This window comes from Bombina bombina, chromosome 9 (assembly GCF_027579735.1).
Source record: "Bombina bombina isolate aBomBom1 chromosome 9, aBomBom1.pri, whole genome shotgun sequence".
Classification (NCBI taxonomy): domain Eukaryota; kingdom Metazoa; phylum Chordata; class Amphibia; order Anura; family Bombinatoridae; genus Bombina; species Bombina bombina.
The window spans coordinates 74,359,971-74,378,485 of NC_069507.1; the positions used below are offsets into that span (position 1 = coordinate 74,359,971).

General features: G+C 35.9%; 1 protein-coding gene across 3 annotated transcripts in view; it reads right to left on the reverse strand.

Moving 5' to 3' along the window:
* Positions 1-18,515, reverse strand: part of A1CF (APOBEC1 complementation factor) — a 102,006-nt gene that overhangs the window by 15,369 nt on the left and 68,122 nt on the right. For 2 of the 3 annotated variants that reach the window (XR_008399276.1, XM_053692224.1), the window contains exons 7-9: positions 16,299-16,396; positions 11,762-12,041; positions 8,028-8,245 (exon numbers count right to left, since the gene is read on the reverse strand). Coding sequence is in view for 2 of the 3 variants with exons in the window: in XM_053692224.1 (XP_053548199.1) it covers positions 8,028-8,245; positions 11,762-12,041; positions 16,299-16,396 (596 nt within the window). In the remaining variant the exon portion in view is untranslated. The remainder of the gene's footprint in view (positions 1-8,027; positions 8,246-11,761; positions 12,042-16,298; positions 16,397-18,515) is intronic. The other variant, XM_053692226.1, reaches the window with a different exon arrangement.

An 18,515-nucleotide genomic window follows, 5' to 3' on the forward strand; every position in this document is an offset into this window, starting at 1 on the left:
ATATAACGCCATGCTATCAGCTGCTGGGACAGGGTGGCTAAGTTTTTTGTCTATTATACCATGCACAACAGATCCATCTACATTGCAGAGCTACTATTACATGTTTGCTTTTGGGGTAACTATTTGTATTTTTATTCTACCTTTATAGCTCTATAAGTTAACCTCCATACCACTAAATGTATACTACTCTCCCTATTGACTTACTGGTCCCAGGCACACTGCCACTATTTTATTAGTAAGTATTATAGATGATGGATTGTATATGTGTTGTCTTCACTGTACCTCATAAGCCCTCAACTTACTTTCACTTAAACTATGCTTTCTCATTTCCATAACATAAGGTTTTACCCTACTATATATTTATGTACTATGTATTTCCAACACCTATGGTTAACTCTCCACTTTTAACTCTAAAAGATCTAAGACTCATACTAAATCCTCCCTCTGGACTACCAGTTTGTCCAGCTACTATGGTTTGGGTCATTCTTTATACATGTTCAGGCAAATGTTTAAGTGTGGCTTATACTTGTTCAAATGACTAATATTTTGAATATTTTAGTTTCTTTTGTGGTATCACACAGCACCTTACTCCTAAAGTCCCTATATGTATATAGTAACAAAATGTTGCAAAACTCCATTAATCCTATACTTTGGAACATTCTGATCTTCAGGAGACAAAGAGTTAAACCACACACTTTACCACCTTGCAAAGATTTGTCACTGCCGGAGCTCTGCACTCATTTACCAGATCCCCATTATATATTGTTTCCAATGCCCTTATATTTATATCTCTAAAAGGACTTCAGTCCAGTATTAATTATTATTCAATAGTGTTCTGACCATAGTCTCTTAATATTCTATATTCTCTTGAGTTTTGACATTATGGAACTCCTCAGCCTCAATTTTAAAGTCCTATAGGTGTATGGATTTATGATGCAGACTACTATAAGCCATAAGATTGCCTTTCCCTAGCCTGAATTTCATACAGTATATCTTTACCCCATTATGTGGTTCTATACGAGCTTTCCTTACACAGTAGGCATTATCTCATTTTTACTGGAGTACAAGTCTTATCTTTCAGTTGACTATATTACTAACCAGGTTAAATTCATTGATATCTACATGTTACTGCAGTAAACAGGTATAATAGCATCTTTATGGTTTATAGATTTAATAAAGTTACCCATACTCCTTAATGGTTCCTTATCTCACCACATTACTCTGTCATCCTAGAAGGCTCTGCCCCTCCCCCCCTCACATCACTCAGAGCGGCAATTGATCGCTGTACTTACCCCCCCTATCAATATTGATTACATGTTTTTGTTTTAAACAAATTTGCAATGTTTGCCAAACCTTCATCTATATATTTAAAAAAAAAAAAAAGAAGAATTACCTTTCAGATGTTGAATGTAGCATTTGAATATTGGAGTTTTAAAAATTTAGGGCCAGATTATAAGTGGAGCGCAATATTGCACTTACGCTACTGTGATATTTGCACTACACTTAAATATGTGATGGTATTACAAGTGCAGCACAATGCGAATGCAACATCACGTTCACATTGGCGAAAATCCAAGCACTCACAAGAGCATGCTTCCATAGGTTCCAATGGGAGCCTCGTTTTCATGCCGGAAGCCACAGCAAACCACCTAGCACATCGCAGGGGGCAAATTGCGCAGCGCTGGGCAGCAATAAATAAATATATATATATACATTTATATTTATGCGTTAATATGTGTATATACACATATTAACACATAAATATATACGTATAGTAGCAGATACATATATATTTATAGTGAAAAAAACACAAACCTCCATGTAAAGGCACTTTAGGTGCTGTTTTTTTTTTAACATCATACATCCCCTTATTTTAACCCCTTATAACTGCTTTGTGCAGTTTTTATAAAAAAAAATAATTAAGACGCTCATATATTTCTCTTATGTTATAGTACTGTATATTTTGGGGGCAATTGGGGCAACTTTTTCTTTTTAACCAGAAGTCTGTCCTTTGGTTTGGGAAACATCATACAGGGGGTCAAGAGAAGTATCCTGGAAATTTTAAGTATCATAGGAATTGTAGTTCTTTGCAGAGTCAAAACGGTACTGGGTGGGGGGCGGAGCCAACAACGCATGAGGACAGTTGCACTTTTCTTAGAGCTCCAGCTATTCACGCTATTTAATTAAAATCAAATGCTTTTCAAAGCAATTTACACCCTCTAAACACAAGGGGATGCTTGTCAGACCTCAGCTTCATAATTGATAAGGGTCATAACATAGTACAGACGCTGCTATTTTAAACCAAAACCGGAGGCCTTCTCAGACACTAATCGGGTGTCAGCCATTTTAACCACGCCATACAAACTAACCCATACCTTCTGGCCTGAATCGCAACATTCCTTAGTGTCGCTTCAAACCTCTACATTCAGGATGGTGGATGCCTTTTGGATTTTGGCCGAACTAAACAAACTACTGGCAACTTATAGACCTGCTATTGCCCTAGTCTTGGACGGAACCCAGGAGCTTGAGGACATTGGTAGATTGCAAGAGGAGATACCTATGGGCTTGGCTAATAACAGAAATGCTGACGGTGATGCTTCGGGGCCCCGGCATCCACTGCATGCATTAAAAATCTCAGCAAAACTGGCTAGGTATGAGATATTTCAAAAAGCTGAATGTCCGGTAAAGAAACTCTTGACAACCACTGCTGTCCCCGCATACTATTCCGGAGACGATATTCCCCAAGAGGAATGCTTAACTAACCTAGGAGGTGTGGGTCCTCCAGTGTTCTTGGACTTGGCAGCTGTGACGGCCGCTGGAGACCGGTCGCCCGATCGGTGCGGATCTCGCGAAGATGGAGCTGAAGGCTTGAGGTCAGAATCCATCACTTCCCTGTGCAGCTTTCCCGCTACTGCTTTGCCGCAGGCCATAACTACGCAAGTACCTAGCACTTCTATCTGTGCGCTGACCTCGGCGGGGGTGCACGCTTCACAGCTCAGTTGCCATGGGACAGAGACTGTACATAGCTATCCTCATGGCCATACACCTAGATGAGAATAAGTCTGGAGTTGGCTTACGATCCGGGGGGCAGACTTTCCTCAGGTTAAACTGTAAAACACGCAACATGTTTTAATTGCCATAGCGGATTATAATATATCTTTGTGGGACTAACTTCCCTTAAAGGACTTCTACATGCTCAAGCCCACTTGCTTAAGTTGTATGCGAGAACTTAGAGTGTAACTGCCTTTGAACATATACAACGGGCGATTGGGACAAACGCCTCGCATCGGGTTCCACAACAGTTATTGACTTTTTGAAACGTCTATGCAGCATTATTTACTAACTGTGAGTCTGGGCGTTCTTTTCACCGTTGGATCCATATGCAGCAACATATGTCCAGATTATCCAGCTCCCTTGTCTGGGAGAACAGGAATGACCTTACGTTCTGGAGTGGGGTAAAAGCTTCTTCTTCTCAGTATGTCGCCCCACTGTGTCATCCCTCACCCAGGCTGCAAATTGGTTAGGGGAAACATAAGGGAAAACGGACACCCTGACTTACATAAGTGTCCTATTAATCTCCTTTCATGGAATCTTAACTTTCTATCCCACTTATAGAGAACTTTATAGAACATAGGTAATCCCTTCCTTGCTGCTGGGACATTGGGGATACTCTCTCCTCCTACCATAATGACCTGCTGGTCTGTAACATACCCTAGGGAAGAGGAAAGATGTTATATTTCACCCTGTGCTCATACTATTTACTACTTAGCTCTGTTAACCTAAGATGTATTGCTCTCCAACTGTATACTAAGTGTGGGATATACAAGTGTTTGAAGTTAGTAGAATCTAAACTTTTCATCATATAATAATTTCATGTCTGTAGGTTGCTATTCTTTATGCATATACCTAGAGTTTGAATGAAGCTTCTAGACTTGACACCTTGCTGCCAGCGGCCGTGGCGGCGTGGTGCCTGTACTTTACATACTTATAGCTCAGAACCTTAATAACAGGCATGGTTCTATATTATAATGCAGATTAATGTTTATCAGTAAGGTTTTTATTTCTTGCTTTTTGTTAAAACTTTTGCAATGTTTCCAGTCTTATATTCACATTTGTTGTACGGGCATGGTAATCACGGGTGACCTAGAACATAGATTATGTTTGGACATACATACAGAAGTGCTATAACCATACTAATTACCAACTTGTATCGTATGTACAGATCCTAGCTACTCCAGGAGGGCTTGTCCTCTAACGCAGGCTGGACCTGCACTAGTATATGGATGCACAATCTTTTCCCCATATATTTTATACTGAAGCTGCATGACCCTAGTTTTCTGTAAATCCCATACCTAATTAGGTCTTACCCACACTAATGTAATGCTTTGCTTCACTATAGCCTGTTTTTGGCTGCCAACACATGGTATATGCTCGATATCCCTCACTTCACACATATCAGCTCTACACAAATAGTTATTTACCTTATCTAATATATTTATATTGTGCAGGATCACCAAATCTGTCTATAGTCGGTACCTAATATTTAAAAATTCAACTTACCTCCGATCCCCCCCCCATAACAATATACCTCCTAATTTAGGAGGTCTAACTACGCGGCTCATCTAACCTATGCCGCAACCTAATTACTGTTTTCTATTAATAATTCCTGTGGTTCTGTATTGTATTGACCTTGGTTATCATATTTAGTGCCGCAGGATTGCTTGAGTTTCTAGTATAATTCTACTTATATATTTTCTCATACTATTTACATAAGCTTATAAACCCAAATGTGACCATTCAAACTGCTAGTACTAATCTATGTAAAATAGAGAAAAAGAGGTTCCAGTTTTTTCCATTAGATTTATTATTGTTGGGAATTTTATCCTTCTGTGTATATGGAAGTCGGCATTTTTGAAATGTAATATGTATGTTTGCTCTCATGATATGTCGTTTCTTATAAGTTGTATTGTTTTCGCACAACCTCAATAAAAATTATATAAAAAAAACAAAACAAACAAAAAAAAAAAAACGGTACTGGGTGATAAGTTGTTCAGTGACTTGAGAGAGCTGGCTTAGGCACATGGAGAGAACAGACTGCCAGATAAGTATCAGTGGTACATTTACCACAATTTGGCGAGGTCAGACACATTTTATGAAGAACATTTTTAAGTGAGGTGTACAGGTTTTTCAGCTATGCAAAATTCAAAAAATGGAAACTCTATGAGGCCTATGTATCAAAGGTCTTGCGGACCTGATCCGACAGTGCGGATCAGGTCCGCAAGACCTCGCTGAATGCGGAGAGCAATACGCTCTCCGTATTCAGCATTGCACCAGCAGCTCACAAGAACTGCTAGTGCAACGCCGCCCCCTGCAGACTCGCGACGCCAGCACGGAGGTGTCAATCAACCCGATCGTACTCGATCGGGTTGAATTGTGGCGATTCCTGTCTACCGCTGCTTCATAACTGCTGTTTCTGGCGAGTCTGAAGACTCACGGGCCCACAAGCTCCTTCCGGAGCTTGATAAATGAGCCTCTATTTCTTTTCCATTTCATGGCTAAAAAAAAAAAATCCAATTTGGGGATACTGCAGTTACCACCACAGAGTACTATTATTACAATACATGATAAAAAAAAATGTTACATCTTAAAAATAAATCAACTATCTTTTTATGGTTATTGGAAAAACACTGCAAATATAGTGTAAAAGGGATTATAAAAAATGTATGTCCATATAAAATGTAGAATCTAAATATGTGGAAATTGTTTATACTTGCATGAAAAAACTGTGAAATAAAAGGTTTCTGAGTTTAAATTGTAATTAATACAGCCGTATCAGTTGTGTACCTCCTGCTAATGCTAATTGGTCAATACACAATACCCAATAATATTTACTGGGTGATAGGCACCTATTTTTAAACAGCTTTTTTATAAAAAAAAATTTCAAGCAAAATGTCTACACAATTGAATGCTGCATTTTCATATGCATGACAGAACAGTTTTGGATAGTGTCCCTTTAAGGATTACAAGCCAATACCCAAGGTGTACCTATATTAAAATATGCAATCTGATGAATGTCAATCTTACATGGATACATTGTGTGTCTGTATATATGTATATATATATATATATATATATATATATATATATATATATATATATATATATATATATATATATATATATATATATACTGGATAGATAGACATACTATACACTTTTTCTGTAATAATATCTTTATCTAATACATTTTCCACACATATATCTAGCCCTATGAAGGTCAATAGCACTATTTAAAAAGAAATTAAGTTGTTGTATTTGTAATTTTGTATTTGTCTATATATTTGTCTATATATGGTGTGCAGTGTTTTTCAAAACAACAGTGGTATAAAAGGATGAAAGACTGAAGGACAAAAATGCAATTTTTAAGATGCACTTACATCACTAGTGCACAATCCTTACTACTTCCATTTTGAGTTCTTATTACAAATCCATATTTATTTTTTTATTACTTGAGGGCTAGTCTAGTTTGTGCTAACATCTGCATGTCAGCTAGCGCAGGTACAATTCTTCCCTCACATAATAGACTTCTACTGGGTCATGTAGTAAAATTCATGTTGGATAATACTCAAGTGCTAAGCTGATGAATCGCAAGTAGTGAAGTTCTTCATTTAGTTCACTGCAATACTTTTTTCAATAAAAGTTAAAGGGATACTGAGCCCATTTTTTTTCTTTCATGATTCCGATAGAGCATGCAATTTTAAGCAACTTTCTAATTTACTCCTATTATCAATTTTTCTTCGTTCTTTTGGTATATTTATTTGAAAAAGCAGGAATGTAAGCTTACGAGTTGGCCCATCTTTGGTTCAGCACCTGGGTAGTGCTTGCTGATTGGTGGCTAAATGTAGCCACCAATCAACAAGCGCAATCCAGGGTTGTACCAAAATAGGCTGGCTCTTATCATTACATTCCTGCTTTTTCAAATAAAGATACTAAGAGAATGAAGAAAATTGATAATAGGAGTAAATAAGAAAGTTGCTCTATCTGAATCCTGAAAGAAAAAAAAATGGGTTCAGTATCCCTTTAAGTATAAAAATTACTTCACACATACATACCCAGTCCAGCCCTTGCCATATACCATATCCCTTTAATTCTGCAACAAAACCTTTGTGTCATAATTAAACCTTTTGTTTCCTAAGCATTAAAGGGACACAAAACACTAAATAAATGTCATGCACCTCCCTCTAATCATGGGTGCTGCCGTTCTGAAACTTAGGTTACACTGCAGGAATTTTGAAGGAGAGTTGCTGCACATGTGCAAACAGGTCGGCACTGGAATTTAGTGAAAGAAAGATTTCAACATGGCGGCACCCATGACTAGTAGGAGGTGGGAAAAAGATTTAATAATTTGCTTATAAAATGTATTTAGTGTATAATGTCCCTTTAAGTCTAAAGATAACTTAAGTCCTTTATTTCTGTAGCATATTTTTGTGTTTTGTAATGAAAACTAGCAAGCGATTATCATTTACTTCAGGTGTCACAAATGCTAAACTTTAAAGCATTTATTTCTTTTGGATTGCACATGAGCGTCACACTTTACTAACCACTTGTAATATTAGCCCAATGAGCTTGATAATACCACTCTGCGCTATCCATTAAAAGTATAGGGCCACACTAAAAAAGTTTAGGCCATGTTAAGATGGGGGGTCAAAAACTTGACAAACAAGCTAAATATCAAGGATACAGAAGGTACTGCTGTGGATGTTGTCTCCTACCTCTGTCCTTGCTAACTGTAGGGCACTGGACATGTAAAAAAGTAAATCATTCCAAATTCCTAACAGCTGACACCAAAAAAGGTTTGGAGCAGTATAGTAATCCATACTAATGCATAGCAACCCCCAAGTTCCCCCTAGAGCTACCACTAACCTTGGTGCCCAAGATTTGTTAAGCGCTGTTGTAAATATTTTAAAATATTTGTTTCACAACACATTCCATGTAATACATATGAAGGTTTAATTATTCACACCTACCTGTGATGCTGGTTTAATGCCTTGTGGTTTTAATGCAACAGTACTCATTGGTGTGAGTTCCATTCCAGGTAAAATGTCATAGAGTTTCTCATCGCCCCTTTTGTCTATTTTCACTTGGTATCCAGCACATCCACGTCCCAAGCCAGTGTATGCCAAATATCCCCGTCCTCCTAGTCCTCTAACTCCCGCAGCCCCTACAGGTACACTCATGTAAATTTCTAGGAATGTAAAAAGCATTAAGCTGTATCAAATCAGCAGAAAATCACCCTGATTCCTAATATAATGAAGAAATTACCCAACGTACACAGAACTGGAATGAGAAAATGCAAGTAATTATTTGTAAGGGGTTATTGCAAAATATAGGTATATGATATACAAGTACTTACCCATTCTTGATTTTACTAAAGGTTATTTGGAAATTCAAACTTCTTAATTTAGTACATATGTACAAATCAACTCATGAGCTTTGTGTTATGTGAGATACAATTGTGTTAAAACTATAGTAAAGATAACATAGTAGATGAGGTTGAAAAAAGACAGAAGTCCATCAAGTTCAACCTATACAAATCTTAATATACATACAATAAAAACTTCAGTTAATCTTAAATTAATCCCATTATGAAAGGTAACCCATTTAACACCAGCAATCATATCCCTGAATTCTGTTTCTAGTCAGAAATGTATCTAAACAATTTTTAAATGTATCTAAGGTATTGGCTTTTACTACCTCCTTAGGTAATGAGTCCCACAATTTGATTGTTCTTACAGTGAAAAACATTTTCGTTGTTGGAGATTAAATCTCTTTTCCTCCAGCCTTAAATTGTGACCTTTTGTCACAAACAATTTTCTTGGAATAAACAGCGCTTACGCCATATCTGTATATGGGCCTTGAATATATTTAGATGAACTAATAATGTAACCTCTCAAGGTAATTATTTTTATTTCATCGGTTGAATGACTGACCTTTCTCATTGTCCTTAATCAAATCCACAGTTTCCAATGCAGCAGTATATATAAATTAACTCTAGTAGGACTGAGTTTCCATAGTCTCAAAATCTTCTATCCAACTAATTTTTTTTTATATTAGTCGGTACTGCCAATCATAAGCCTTGCTACCCACCCTATTTACTTACTTTCATTGCGCCTCCAATTAAATTGCTAAGGCTTGAATGCTACTATCAAGATAGGTGGGGCATGTGCTGTTGTACATCTTGCTAATAGTATAGAAGTTTCAACAAGCACTCACTTTTATTAGCAGGGGGTATGGATTCTGGATGGCCTTAAATTCTGGTGGCAAAACAATAAAAAAGCATTAGATGGGTGGGTAGCTGGGGTACTATGGAAATGCACTACTTTGCTTGTTTAAATATATTACAGATGGCAAAATCTATAATAATGTCAGAGTTTACGTTTCCAATCAAATGTTACTAAAGCATGGAGATTTTGAAATTAAATTTCCCCACCACAGAAAATGTAAAAGTATTATATATTAATAATAATTAATTTTGTAATGTTAAAGACTTAACTTAATATCACTTGGGTTAAAAAGCTATTTATATGAATGATTTATTATTTATACTAATTATTTACCTTTGTAAAATCTAAAAAAGGCAAACAAAAAAATATATAATTCTGTATATATATATATATATATATATATATATATATATATATATATATATATATATATATATATATATATATATATATATAAAATTAATAATGTGAATCCCAGTACTCTACAAATTCAATATTTTATTGCCAAAGTAATCCAAATTGTATTAATATTAAAAACATTTTGAATCTTAGCCTATATGGGTCACAAAACACTCAGACATTCATACAAAAAGCCACACACTCAAAAACAAAATGAACGCCCAAGGCATCATTGGGGGGGGGGGGGGGCACATTTTCATCAACAGGTAAAAAGGACCCTCAATTGCTCTATTTAATATAACTATATATCAAATATGATAAGATTGAAGAATATACACAGATAATACAGCAAATTGAGAAATGCTGTTGCTCTCTTTAACTTATTCATAATCAAAACAATATGTAAGTCAATATTAACATATTTTCTTTCATTTTCCCTTTTTCCTGTTCCATGTACGTTGGTTTCACCATGTTGTTAAATTCATGCACAAATTATAATGTCATTTCCAGCCTTATTTTAAACCATATATGGGGCGTAAAAGAGAGGCCTACCTCAAAAAAATGAACTTCCCAGTAGTACATTTGTATTTAGTATTTCTATAAATTTGATTTATTTTAACTTCTTGTAACTTCAAAGGACATTAAACACATTCAAAATTATACATAGAAATATTAATCATTGCAATTTATTTTTACTTTAGTCCACATTTCCTTTAATTTAATACTGAAAGGTGTGTTTTTCCCCACTGCCCCAGAGAGACTGCATACTTTACAACCCTGATCCTGTGGTATTCCTCACAGTAATTGCATGATCACTGTAGGAGCACATTTATCTATTTTCCACATCAAATGGAAGAAGAAAAATATATTCAAAAGGCTTGTCAAGGGGTATGTCCCTGAACTGCAAAATAATGAAAATTCTGCTATTTTGTAGACAGAAATTATGCAATGCTGTACTTAATTGCTTATATAAGCAATGTATATATTAAATGACTTTAATGTCCCGTTAATAATAAATTATACCACAACTAGTCTATAACAATAGTTTACTGTTTCCTTTGTTTTATTGAAACCAGTTTTTAGTACCCAAATGATGTTAATATATAATTAATAGGGAAATAATACTATTGATAGATATAGTATTTTACACAACACTGGGATAATCAAGCTGTATACAGCTACCTTTCTCACTATTGTGTAGTAAAGGACTGTTGAATTCAGAAGAATTGCATAATCAACAGACACGTGCTAAAAAGTCCATGCAAAAAAACTTAGGGCCAGATTATAAGTGGAACACTAAATATCGCTTTGATAAAAGCAATATTTGCGCCTCACTTTGTAATGCAAGTTTTCAGCAATACGAACGCAACCTCACAAGAGCGCGCTTCTATAGGCTCCTATGAGAGCCTCGTTCTGATGCGGTCAGACACGGCATTAGAACTCGTGCAGAGCAGGGAGTAAGTAGCGCGGTGATGGACAGCAGTTTTAAATATGAATGTATATGATTATATACATATATATTTACTGGGAACACACAGTTCCCATAGATCACAATGCAAAGGCACTTTTCAGAGCCGTTAATTTTCTAGCACTTCACTCCAACCAACTTTAGCCTAGTGCAGTAATTTTATTAAAAAATAAAGATGCTGCCTTCTTTATTTTTTAATAAAATACACTAGACAGTATTTTGGGGGCATTTGGCTGACCTCTGGTTAATTTTATAAGTGCTAAATGCTACCGCGAGCGCGCGGTAGCAATAACCAGCCACTTGTAATGGCTGATAAAATATTATTTGATAATTTAGCGCTACACTCGCTGCGGTCTAAACGAACAGTAAAAGTCAGCTCCAGAACAGCTATGCATTACTGGGACTTAGCTGAGCCAATGGTAAGAGATATGTGTATGTAGCCACCAATTAGCTGCTATCTCCCAGTAATGCATTGCTGCTCCTGAGCCTACCAAGGTATACTTTTCAACATAGGATACCAAGAGAACAAAGTAAACATAAACATTTCATTTTTACTTTCATGTCCCTTTAATAAAGTGTGCAGTAATTAATAGCGTATGATAAAAATTACCTCTAACTGAAGGAGGTCTTAGGAGGCCGCGATTGCTGACATATCCTTTTGCAGTAGGAAAATGAATGCTGGGAATTGCCGCGGTATAGGCTGGACTAGGTGCATAAAATACAGGTGCACCTAGATAGGCAGTAGCTGGGTCGTAAACATGTCCTATAGTGTACGCATACTCTCCTTGTACAGACCCTCCTCTTCCTCCTGTTCCTCTGGTGTATCTTATATAGCTGTCTTTGTCCACTGGTTTAGCCAAGGTAACTTCTATTGGTGAACCATCTATTAACTGGAAGAAAATATATATACATATTACATAAGAATGGCACAAAGGATACTTGTTAACATGCGGCCCCATTGTATGACATAACACTCATTGCCTACCTATAACACAACATGCTGCATAATCAAAGAATGATTCCAATGTTTATGTACAGATTATCTTTCATAGCAATATGCTGCCATGTAAAGGTGAAATGGTATTAAATTGTGACCATTTGTACTTGTAACTTTATGATTTTGTAAAATTGCTGATTTATATATATATATATATATATATATATTTATATATACATACATATATAGAAAGGGCAAAAGGCTGAGGCAAGTAGATGATAAGAGTTAATTCTATTCTATTTTTCTTTTATATATATATATATATCAATTTGAAAATATGTGTCAAATTCAATACATATTTAGAAATATAATGTGACATCCATACAATATGTGCAATATGAATAAAATAACTAAAATGTCCAAAGTATACAGCAACATAAATTGTTAGATATCATTACAAGCTTGGTATCCACCTGTGTTGTACTGATATGCAAGCTCTCCTTATAAGTGCACACAACTTATAGACAGAAGAGCTGTATGTTGCGTTCTCAGACAATCTATCACTAAAACGTAGCTTTTACTTAAAGGGACATAAAACAAGTTGGGATAGAGAGAAAATATAATAATATGTACTTTAATTACTTTACCTGCAAATTTATACTGCAGTGCCTCACGATTAATTCTTTCTTTTTAGTTTTTGAATTGTAAAGCTCTAACTCCCCCCACACATTTGCTTCTATGGGGCCCAATTATCAAGCTCTGAATGGAGCTTGATGCCCCTAATTCTGTACGAGCCTTCAGGATCGCCGGAAACAGCAGCTATGAAGCAGCGGTCATAAATGGTCTGCTGCCTCTAAGGCTGCGGACATCAATCCACCGGATCACATATGTTCGGGCTGATTAACACCCCCTGCTAGTGGCCGATTGGCCGCGAATCTGCAGGGAGCGGCATTGCACAAGCAGTTCACTAGAAATGCTTGTGCAATGATACACTGTTGGCATTCATCAATGTCTGTTGGACCTGATCCCCTGAGCGGATCATGTTGGACAGACCGATGATAAATCGACCCCTATGGGGGATATTTATCAAAGCGTCAACTGATAATACTCTGGAATCCCGCATCGTATTTGGCGCGAGATTGATCTGCCATAGTTAACAAAGCATCAAAATCGTCAAATGCTGAAATGTGTGGCAAAATATACGCTCCCACGATCTCAATCCGACGCAGATCGATGCTTGCGTCATTACAGATGTTTTGAATTCCCATTCGACTCTATTTGACCCTTTTCCCAATTTATTAAACATTTAACAGGTACGCTTGTGTCTATTCTGATGCTGCGTACCTAGTTTTCAAACTACAACCCTTGAGGCCACGGATGCCATAGAAATCAATGGGAGTCTGAAAACACAGAAAGCTTATGTTCGATGCTGCAAGAGAATGAAGCATATTACATAGTAAAAGTAAATTAAAAACTTTATTAAAATTGTATACCCTTTCTAAATCAATCAATATTACTGCTCCACATTTAGTGCACTAGTAGATATAGGGATAAAAAAAAAAAATACATTACTACTTATGGATTATGTTACATCTTTGTCTCTCATTACAAAGCAAAGGGACAATATTATTTCTCTATATTTGGTGCAAAGTTTTTCCCCAAACTTGTTGCACTAATAGATATAGAGCTAAAAATAAAATAAATACACAACATAATATAGCTAACTTCCTTTTTATTTTTTAAATAAATCTAATTGCATCATAATAATACCTAGTTCCACTCTCCACTTCGCACCAAATTTGACGCAACACTTTTCTCACCAATTATGACGCCAACTCCTAAACAACCCATACACTAGTGAATTTTTAAACCACTTTTGATTGGAATATGCATAATCACATGATTTATGACATCAGCCAATCTGATTCAAATATACATTTTAAACTATCACTAATGAATCAAATTGCTCGATACTTGTGTCATTGATCACTCATCAGAACTTGTAAGTGCCATTTGTTACATTGTGTATTATACTTTGAAAGTATGTATATGTGAAATTAGTATTAAAGATAAGCATTGATGCTGACATTAGGACACACAGTGTAATATTTTAGACAATGATTTTAAAATTTGAATGATGTTTGATTCAATATAATCTTAAACTCAAAGGGATAGCCCACCTAACATTAAACTGTCATGAATCAGATACAGCAGAAATTAAAATCACCTCTTTAATGTCATGCTATTTTCAGTGTATTTCTTCCTTCTCTTGAATTTCTTTTTCAGTAAGAAATGTCATCTTATATTCCAGCCCATTTTGTAACACCTGTGTAGGGGTGGTTTTTAAAACTAGATTGCAATCAGGAGGGGTTACACAGGTACAGAGAGAAAACTGTCCCAGCTCTTAAAATATCCATTGATTGCAAATAAATACATATGATACCCAGATTACATGTTATATTCATTAGTATTCCTGCTCAGAATAATAATACATTTACACTATATACATAAAGTAGTATAAATGAACACAGAGATATAAAAGACAACATTGTTTAGAACAAAAAAAAGGAATTTAGGACATATAAATATGTTTGCAAAAGATTTCTGACATAACACACACAAACACACACACACACACACACACACACACACACACACATATATATATATATATATATATATATATATATATACGTATATACAAATATGTGCAAAGATATATGTACAAATTATAGCATAAATAATAATTTATAAAAACAAAACTAAACATGAGATAAAAGCATATCATGACTGCTAGAAATAAAAATATACATTAATTTATGTGAAAGTCTTATATAACAGATTTTTTTGTATAACAAGTAAATATAAAAATAACTTTCTATGAGATATTGTTTGTTGAGGTATAAATCTAGCTATTTCTTGGACATTAACAGATGAAAAATAAAAGATTAGCTTTAGAGAAATGTGCTTGTTCATGGACAGTAATGAAATGGTATAAATAAAGTTAGGGAAAAACAGAATAACCGCAACATCAATGACTGTTAGTTAACAACAGTCCGATGCTCATCACGCCGTACTTGACGCACGTGTTTTTGACTGTTTTTTTTAATAAAGAAGGGCATCATATGCAGATCAGCGGCAGCGATGTCTGGCGAGCGTATTGACGCCGGCGAATGCACCGAGATTGAAGCTTTGATAAATATCCCCCTATGGCATCTATATCTATTGTTGTTTTGGTAGAATGCAAAATTGCAAAAGGGATTATCTGCTGGAGCATGCCTAGAAGCTGTGAGCTTAGTTGAAATACAATGCCTGTGTCTAAACACTGATAAGAGGGGGGGGGGGGGGGAGTTGGCTGCTCCATGCAGCTTAGCTGTGTAATTCATTTTGCTTATTTTTGAAAATTATTTTAAAATACTTGATAGCAATTTTTAAACAATTTTTTTTAATGCAACCTATTTTTAATTAATTAGCTCTATAGGATATGTATAGATCTCAACCTGTTTTATGTCCCTTTAAAGGGACAGTTAAGTCAAAAATAAACTTTCATGATTCAGATTGAACATATCATTTTAAACAACTTTCTAATTTACTTCTGTTATCAAATTTGCTTTGTTCTCTTGGTATCTTTTATTGATCATTGTATAACAAAGCTTCAAATAATGTTGCAAAACACTGCTGCCATAGAGCACTAAAGATACATGCACACTCCTGAGCTCTTATGGGCTTACCTAGTTTTACTCTTCAATAAAAGATACCAAGAGAACAAAGCAAATTTGATAACAAAAGTAAATTGGAAAGTTGTTTAAAATTGTATGTTCAATCTGAATCATTGAAGTTTAATTTTGACTTTACTGACCCTTTAAAGGGACATTAAATAAATTGTAATTACAAGACATTTCTGTGGCGGGGCGAAATTACCTGCAGGTAATTAACATTGCACACGAGCGCAATTTTGCGCTCGCGTGCAATCCTGCCCCCTGCCCGTGCACAGCCAATCACGCGCGGGCAGGAGCTTTCAATCTCCTCGGTCGGATTCGACCGAGGAGATTTCATTTCGCCACAATAGAGGTGGCGAAGATGTTAGGGAAGCAGCGGTCTGGTGACCGCTGCTTGATAAATTGCGGCGAGCAAGTTCTTGTGAGAACTTGCTGCCGCAGGGGCTTGATAAATCTAGCCCTATGAATACTTATATCTATATGTTTCCTACCTTTCCATTTAATACATTCATTGCTTCAACTGCATCACCACGATTGTTAAAGTGTACGAAAGCATAATCTCTGATTTTCTTTACTCGTTCAACTGCACCTGAAAACAATAAATATTTGTAATGAGTAAAATTGTTCATGATTAGCAATGTTAATAATAAAAAAAAGAACATACATTATACGGTTGAACATAAAGGTTTTTTATCTTATTGGAGACATTTTTAAAAAACAGAACAGGAAGCAAATATGTTCTATCTTAAACATTTTACATGATTATGAGGTGTGGATTTGCTTTTGTTTAGTAATGTGTAAGCCAGGTGTGTACCCTTTCGGCAGGGCAATGGGGCACCTGCCCTGGGCCAAACACTATAGGGTGTCCTGCACTGTCATCAGGGGTGAAAGGCCTCTTGGATGTTGATGATCTTGTTTCCTTTTCTGTATCCAATTAGGTATAGATATACAGTAAATGAGCTCCTGCATATATGAACTAATCACTGTGCAGCATGTAGGAGTGTCAATGTTCTGCATTGTTCAAAGTGCACACCAGCATTTCTGGAGAGGGGGTGTATAATAGGGCTGTACTGGGAAACCAGACCGGCCCTGAAAATGTCAGAAGACTGGTCCCAGCCCCTGCCTCCCCACCCTCCTACCTTGCCTAAGGCAATTTTTCATCTGGAACAGGCCCCCGAACCCCGCCACATGCCCTCACATACTTGTCAGGAGCTGAGGTGCCATGAAGAAATGCACTATGCATGTGCATAAGGCTCGCTTTGTGACCTCCCTGACCAAAGATGTGGCCCTACAGCAATGGCAGCCCACTGGTCCAGCACTGGTTTGTAAACACTACAATTTCAGTGTGAAATTACAGGAAAAGCAAAATAATGAAAGTGAATTGCAATTCTTTTTAATATACATGATTAAACATTTTAGGCTAGATAACAAGTGGAGTGCAAAAATATAAGTGCTATAGGGGCCAATTCATCAAGCTCCGTATGGAGCTGTATGCAGCTGATTCCACGCGAGCCTTTCAGGCTTGCTTGAAACAGGAGTAAAAAGAAGTGGTCTTAAGACCACTGCTTCTTAACTCGTCCGCCACCTCTGAGGCGGCGGACAGCAATCCGCCTGATCGCAGCATACGATCGGGTTGATTGATACCCCTGCTAGCGGCCGATTGGCCGCAAATGTGCAGGGTGCGGCATTGCACAACCATTTATAGTGAAATGCTTGTGCAATGATAAATGCCGACAGCGTATGCTGTCGGCATTTATCAATGTGCGGCAGACAGGATCCACTACAGCGGATTATGTCCACCCGCACATTGATAATTCGGCCCCATAGAGTTAAATCAATAGCGCTCCTAATCTTGCGCTCATATTACAAGCTGAAAATAATATAGCATGAGAGTGAAAGCCTCAGACATGCTAACATCTGGAGTTTAAACTGTGTGACCACACAACTCCCTTTCCCCATAGACTTCTATGCGACGCGCTACAAAGCCTCTTCTGGCTTTCGCTTGCCTGCTAACCCAAAAATGTTCTAGCACAACTGCGCTAAAGCTGCAGGTGCGGAATTAAGAAATACTTAAAAAACATTTTTTCTTCATTTAGAAGAAAATTTTCCTTTTATTTTAAAAAATATATGTGCCTATATATTTATGTATGTGTGTATATATATTTATGTATGTGTGCATATATATTTATGTATGTGTGTATATATATTTATGTATGTGTGTATATATATTTATGTATGTGTGTATATATCTTTATGTATGTGTGTATATATATTTATGTATGTGTGTATATATATTTATGTATGTGTGTATATATATTTATGTATGTGTGTATATATATTTATGTATATGTGTATATATCTTTATGTATGTGTGTATATATATTTATGTATGTGTGTATATATATTTATGTATGTGTGTATATATATATTTATGTATGTGTGTATATATATTTATGTATGTGTGTATATATATTTATGTATGTGTGTATATATATATTTATGTATGTGTGTATATATATTTATGTATGTGTGTATATATATTTATGTATGTGTGTATATATCTTTATGTATGTGTGTATATATATTTATGTATGTGTGTATATATCTTTATGTATGTGTGTATATATATTTATGTATGTGTGTATATATATTTATGTATGTGTGTATATATATTTTTTATGTTTTATTTTAATAGAAATACTTGAAAT